Here is a 7,790-nt window from a genome sequence, read left to right on the forward strand (position 1 = left end):
AACTCTTGAAAAATATCGTTTCTTTTCAAGTTTATAAAGATAATTAACTAATTTAATCAATCTTTATTTTATTAAAATAAAACTAATCAATTATAACCATATTTAATTATGTAATTTAAATCATATTTAAAAAAGACAAATTAAATATAAATAATTAAATAAACAAATTATTTGAAATTCAAAATTCAAATCATAGGGATAGGAAATCCCTATGTGTGGCACCACACTCACTGTACAGTGAGTATGTCGACCACACCATTAGGATTATCTCTAATTTTCTCATTTATTTATTTAATTAATATTTAAGACGATATATTTATCCCAAAATAAATATAAGTTAATTCAAATTAACTTTATCTTAAAATATCCGTTTTAAATAACTAAATAAACATCTTATTCTATATAAGATAATTATTATTCTCTCTTTATATATTAATCCAAACTAGATTAATATTTATTTTAACCTATAGTTTTTCAAAATAAAATCTATATAGTTAATTAATTAATTAATTGCTTATAATTATCACATAATTATTTCCTTGCCCTGGAAAATTAATTCATTTGCAATTAAGTCATTCTCTCTACAAATTTTTATTTTGACATCCTTACCCTTGACAGTGTAGGGCAGAGGTGATCTGGGGATAATGGACCTATAATACGAAGCTCCAATAAACTAGATTATTAATTAAACTCTTTAATCCAATAATCTTATTTATTAATTCTATGATTACTCCACTATAAATATGGAATCGCACTCTAATTATCTATAGAATTATATTTACAGAGTTTTCTCTTGTACTCCATTTATATAATCAATAAACGCAGTTCTATTCTCCATTTATTGGTTTGTTAATTAGAGCTGGTTAAAATTACTGTTTTACCCTTCTAATTACCTCTTATCCTTAAGTACCATGAATTCACTAGCGAATAACTAATCTATAATCAAATTATAGATTTGAGCTTAATAACTATTCAGTTCCAAGGGAACCAATATTCGATCTATTAGGAAAGTATGGATTCCATTATTCTATTTCATGTTTCTGGCCATTCATGGTATTGAATCTCCAAAAAAAAAATCATTAGCCTCATTATACTAAGAAACCTTAACAAGTGAATCAAAAGATCCAATAAACACAAAGAGGAGTTCATGAATACTCAAGATTTAGACTGATCTACAAATGATAATCTATTATGATAAGAATCAAATCTTTTTGTCAAATGACAAGTTTATAACGATAATTAATTCTTATCGGTCCTGACATATACACTACAAGAAAAAATGCTTTTAATAACACCAAAAATGTGTTATCAAAACCTATGATAACACTTTCTGATTTGTTAAGACAGACTATGTTATCGTAGGTCAGGGTACTTTACATAACACTTTATCAGTGTTATACAGATGTGTTACTGTACTGTCAATGATAACACAATTTCTGTGTTATTTTAATATATAGATAAGTGTTGAATTATGTTATTTATAGTCGATACTATAACACTTTTTTTGTGTTATACTACACTTTAGTATAACACTTTTTTTGTGTTATACACTTTAGTATAACACATTTTTTGTGTTATACTACACTTTAGTATAACATTTTTTTTGTGTTATACTACACTTTAGTATAACACATGTGTTATATTAGCTTAGAGAAACATAATATTTTTTTACTTACACAACTAGGAAAACAAATATGAAAGTTGAAGCCAAATAAGGTAACATAAATAGATTCTTATTAATTACTCAAATGTAATTACAATATTTAGTTTACTAGTCTAGGCATAAGAAATCATATTACAACATAATTTATGCCCAATTCAGATTCATTTATCACTAAATACAAAACAAGAAATGTATACAAAAATTAGTGAAATACATTCTTCCATTCTAAAGGACTCAACTACAAATGTTGTCAAGAATTGCTCCAAAGAAATCATCTCAATATACATGCACATTGTAAAAAAAAAAGTCTTTTTATTATTAAGAACATAAGACTTAAGCTAGTTTCCACCTGTAAGCATATAAAGTTTAAATAAGCAACTCAACTCAACTCAAGTAAGCATCTCTTTTATCGTACATAGAATAAGCATAACATATCAGTGAAAATAAAAGTTTATATATACATAGAATAAGCATAGCAGGCATTTGTGTTGATAGTCACACCCTAATAAAAAAGAAAAAGAAAATTCTTATGTGTCACTATGTTGTAAGTTGGTTATGTACTATATATGGTTCGAAAATAAATTAGCTTTTGAGGAGAGAGATTTTTTAATGAGAATTAAGAGAGCTCAAAAAATTGGAGACTTTAAGTATGAATTCAGTAGCTTATAACAGATAGAAAATCTACAATTATATCCAAATATATATGTATGAATGCAGTAGCTTATAACATAAGGTGTAAAATTATGTATATATATATCTATGTATGGATACGACTAAACAATAATCTGGCAGCCATGGAGATGAACCATAACAGTACAACCTGGCATCATAAAGATTACTAAAGGCTCACTGCTAGTTATGAAATGGAATAAAGTAAATGGATTGTATGTGTTAGATGGGTAAACTGTATCTATTGCTGAAGCTGATGCTATTAAAGTTCAAGAAAATGAGATGCAACTATGGCACTAAAGGATGGGTCATATAAGTGAACAAGGCTTGAGGGAACTACACAACCAGAAAATTATAGACAAGATAAAATAAAATAACAAAATAAAGACAAACAAAGCAATAACAAATTAAGACAAAGCTTTTTCTAACAGACTTTTGGATTATCAACACTAATACAATCTAATCTAAAGGAAAATTTTGTTAATTTAAGAGATGAACTCTATCTCTAAACAGAGAGATACACCACAAAATGTAAGAAACCTATCATAACTTAAAAAAAACTTTCAAAAAGATCACTCATGCAACTAAGAAGTTTATGCTCAGTCTAATATAAATTAAAATACTAAATAAGAGGAACACCTCATGTAGTTAATGACCATTAAACAAATAAGCTCCAAAGCTTTTCACTTGACTGAGAAACAAAAACAGGGCAGTACTCATATATTTCATTTGAGGAAACAAAACTAAGTAGACTAGCAAAAACAGAGGACAAATATCATCATCAGGCCAAAAAAAAAAAGTTCATAATCTAAGAAGCAAAGATGGGCCAAAATAGATATAGACAAAATCAAATCCAATGTAAACAAGAATGCACTGCAAACAGGTTCAAGTTACTTGATACAAAAGCATCAAAGGCATTGTCAAGTAGTGTTCAAAAACATGCATTATGAAACAGATTAATAATAAAGGTAATCTTTAAATAATTCTTCCTCTAATCTATTAATAGGTGATAAAGCAAATAAAGCATTATAAAACAGAGAATAGCAAACTTAGATATTCAAAAGCCCTCAGATCTCATAAGCTAATATGGTCATTAATAGTGTACATGAGAATTTTCATTATAAGCCTTAAGAGCACTCACAATAGATTCTGTAAAATAGACTTTTTCTGGTGAAAAAGTAGAGAGAGAGAGAGCAATATATATGTATGTATGTATGTATAGAGAGAGAGAGAGAGAGAGAGAGAGAGAGAGACAAGGCTTATAATGAAAAACCATGAAACTGCTTCTGAAAATTAGATTTCCCATCACAGGGCAAATAAGCATGCAAAGAAAGTGAAAACTAACAAAAAAAAATGACAATATCTTCATATTATTACATAAGGCAATAAAATATATATTTTGTAGCTATAAAAAGAGACCATTTTAATATATAAATGCCTTCAGAGATTAATGCTAGAAATTTCATGAACATTGAAAATTCATTAAGAACCAATCACATCTTCAAGGTTTAAACACCACCACTTCAACCATCACCTTTGGCATTCACCACCACCAACAGCAAACACAGATCATCATCACCACAGCCCACATGAGAAAATAGTAATAAATAAATAAATAAAATAAAATAATGGATCATGGTGAGTACCAAAGATGGTGAGAGCAGAAAAGATGGAGGCTCAAAATGAAATCAATGCACATATCAATACAAAAATAAAAGTTTTCATCATCAGGCACAAAGTAATCTAGAAACAAACTAAAGAACCGTGGAAAAAAAAGGAAAGTAATCATCAGGCCAAGGCATTGTTTCCAACATTGAGTTTTTCCATCACAGGGCTTGTTGAGGTACTGCTAAATAAAAAAAAATTAGTATACATTGTTCCTCTGATCTAAATAAATCATAAAGAAAAGAAATTCTTAAGACTTTAATCATCAAAAGTTTAATGTGTTTAAGTAAGATCAAGAGTAATGTTAGTAAAAGAACACATTGTTAGAATTCTAGTTTATTTTAACTACCTGGGGTACTTTTGCTATTCTGTTGTCAGATCAAGAGTAATGTTAGTTAGTAAAAGACCATATTGTTAGAAGTCTAGTCGGTTTTAACTACCTTTTTTAGGAGTCGATATGAGTTGTTGAAATCAATTCTCATTAAAGTTTATTGAAACTTAAGCCTGTACATTTTCTCCACAATTCCTATTTGCACTGCTGGAAAGAATCTAAACTTCACTCTCACTACTTTCTGTTTCACCAAAACAAGACCATTTTCAACATTCTAAAGAATTCCAAAAAAATAAAAAAATAAATAAATCAACTTTTCTCATTGGAATTTGTGTGCGAGTAATGTTGAAACACTTACATAAACTTCTTACAGCCTTTAAATAATTTCTCACAGCGATCTTTCAACTCTCAGCTGACTGCTCTATAGAACACACCTGTCAAAGAAGGCAATTGAATAGTATAGAAACTCTACATTGCATTAAATATTGATGTACAGAGAAAGAGAATTAGGGGCCTGGGAAAGGATTTGAAGGGCCAGTGGAAAGATAACCACAACTAATCACCCACTGATAATCTACTTTATCATTTTTTAACAGAAAAAAATTTGTACATAATCCAACTAATTCAGGAAACTACTTCAAAACACCCCCACAGGACCCGTACCTTGTCAAAATAACTCCCCTTCTTTGCTTCTTTCTTCTCCAATCTGCCTTCTGCATTCAATTTCTGGATCACCAGGTGGTCAAGAACCTAAATGATACATGTAGAGATGTAAGTAAAACTTGTGAGAGAAAACAAAAGGCATTATTAGACTCTATAAAGCAAACAAATTTCTCAAGAATTTGAAGAGAATATCATCAACCATCTTTTCTTAGCTCGCTCCAAGATATCTTCCTCAACACTTTTGCTTGTGACAAATCTGTAGATGTTCACAACTTCTTGTTGGCCGATTCTATGAGCTCTACTCATTGCCTGAAAATGAACGCATTAATTAAGTAAAACCATTTTCTCTGATTATATTCTGCAATGAAGAAACCCATAAAAAATAACATAAAATACCCAAAAGAAATTAAACCTGTAGGTCATTTTGAGGGTTCCAGTCCGAATCAAATATGATAACTGTATCTGCTGTTGCAAGGTTGATACCTAGGCCACCTGCCCGAGTTGAAAGAAGGAAGCAGAAATCATCACTACCAGGTGCATTAAAATGACCCATTGCTTGCTGACGCAGTTCGACCTTAGTGCTGCCATCTAGCCTTTGAAATTGAAACCCTCTATGTGACATATATTCTGCTAGTATATCCAACATTCTTACCATCTGCAATAAATCAGTATTATTAATTTAACCATCAGCAAATACTTATCTGGGCATTGAGTAATACAATATACTGTGAAGACATAATCACAATCTTAGATAGATAACTCCCATACTACAATAGTAAAGATACAGGAACACTGAAAATCAGCAACATGCCTTTTATTTATCTGGATATATTGGCATTATAATTTTCTTCAGTATGAAAGAAAACTAACATGGTCATCAAAATGAAGATAACAATTAAAAGAGCGGAGAATAACAAGTCTCACCTTTTCAAAATAAGTAAAGAAATAAATCACAACTCTCACAAAGTAACCCAAGGATTCCATCAACTTCTAAGGTCTAAAATAATAGCATACTCCACAAATGCTAGTACCATAAATAAACTTACAACATTTCTTCATGCTCAATTTTACTTATAAATCATATACATGACAAAGTCATAGCATCAAGAAACATAATTCCAGATACTGTTCTAACATAACAAGTTAACTACAAGTTAAGTTTTGTTAATTTTGACAAAAGAGCATAGAAAAAAAATTCTTATACTGCTTTGATGCCTACAAAAAACCATCTACTTTGGATTCCTCCATTGAATGTCGAATGAAGCACTTCTTCAACTCAACCACAATATTTAAAAGTGAAACCTGAAAATAATAATTACACAAATGTTTCAGCAATTGCTTAATACGAAAACTAGAACCACACTATGATGTTGATATGGAATGGTGAAGTTTTATCCATGGTAAACTTATGAGTAATAACATATCAAATTTCCAGTAGACACTAACAGAACATGGACACTAGAATCACAATACTGGCATTGCTAAAGAATATTAATTTATTAAAACAAAAAACTCTAGAAAGAAAAATCTCTTCCACCAATATTAATTTGGCATTTCCATGGAAGCATTATGTTATACATAAGAAGTTACAAAGACACCCATAAAATATGTACATTAAATTCCCTATCATAACAAATTCAATAATAAAGAGTGTAAAACGAGTAAATAAACAAATATAATAAAGAGTGTATGTTTTGTTAAATCATCAGTTCAGCATGTAAAAGAATTAGGTGCTGCTTGGCTTTGCTGAAACAGGAGAACGAACAGTTGCTTCTAAATTCATCAAAACCAATGCATATAATTTCCTTCTTGTAAGGGTTGCATCTCACAAGGGTTTCTAATTTTCATTTAAAAGTTTAATGAACATAATGATAGTTCCATAACAAAGTATAAGAGGAAACGACCAGAATGGCAACAAGAACCAATAATATCTAAAGAGTACACTACATAAAATTAGCGATCATGAATTAGAAATCAACCTTGCTTGCTTTCTCAACAGCTGGACCCATTGCCAATGCATGTCAATGTTGCCATGACTAAATTTTTGTTGTTGTCACCTAGACGACCCCTTAGAGCACCAAACAATTCAGCTGAAAATAAACATTAAACAATAATTAACAAATGGGAGGATATAAAGGAGGCTGAATAGCATGTACAATAATAAATAATAACAATAGAGGGAGAGAGAATTTAAACACGTGATAGAATGTACCAGTTCCATTGGGTTGGACGCGCTTGTTAGCCTCTTCCAAAACTTTATTCACAGCTTCAATTGACTCCAAGCGAGCCTAGAAAGCAGAAAATACAAAACATCAAAACACTACAATGGCTGCTAAATATCTCCCCTTTGGACCTTCCAGCAGCAGGCAGGTGTCAGGCTCCATCCCAGTTGATTTGCAGCTGATTTATTGTGTTAGGAAAACATAATAAGGCTAAACCAGGAAGAAAACAGAGAAAACAAGAATTTGAGAACAAGAGAAGAATTTTAGCATGAATGCTTTGAAATCGTATTGATTCCAATGGAGGGATGAGCTATTTATACACACAGAAAGAGTGGTTAACTATCCACACTACAATGAGAGCTCACAACTCTAGTACAAGAAATTAAGAGAAACTAAACTCAGGGTAAAACAGAACAAAACTTAAATAACAAACATAGGCACCTTGAATAGTATTCAGTTGAAACGTGGAATGTAGGTTGGTGGTTATATAACAGTACCTTATATTGAATAGGCCTTTACGCTACTGTTGTCCAAAGTATATTCTAACAAACTACATAAAAATTTCCAATAATTCACT

The 7,790-nt window shown here is 30.3% G+C and overlaps 1 protein-coding gene across 1 annotated transcript; it reads right to left on the reverse strand.

Moving 5' to 3' along the window:
- Window positions 1–4,991: 4,991 nt before the first annotated feature.
- On the reverse strand, window positions 4,992–5,661 carry LOC133780694 (protein CHROMATIN REMODELING 5-like). The gene is made up of 3 exons (XM_062220269.1): window positions 5,404–5,661; window positions 5,191–5,300; window positions 4,992–5,078 (listed from the first exon to the last, which is right to left on the reverse strand). The coding sequence occupies exons 1-3, from the start codon at window positions 5,644–5,646 to the stop codon at window positions 5,060–5,062; spliced, it is 372 nt and encodes a 123-aa protein (XP_062076253.1). The 5' UTR covers window positions 5,647–5,661; the 3' UTR covers window positions 4,992–5,059.
- Window positions 5,662–7,790: the final 2,129 nt, after the last annotated feature.

This window comes from Humulus lupulus, chromosome 5 (genome assembly GCF_963169125.1).
Source record: "Humulus lupulus chromosome 5, drHumLupu1.1, whole genome shotgun sequence".
Lineage (NCBI taxonomy): Eukaryota > Viridiplantae > Streptophyta > Magnoliopsida > Rosales > Cannabaceae > Humulus > Humulus lupulus.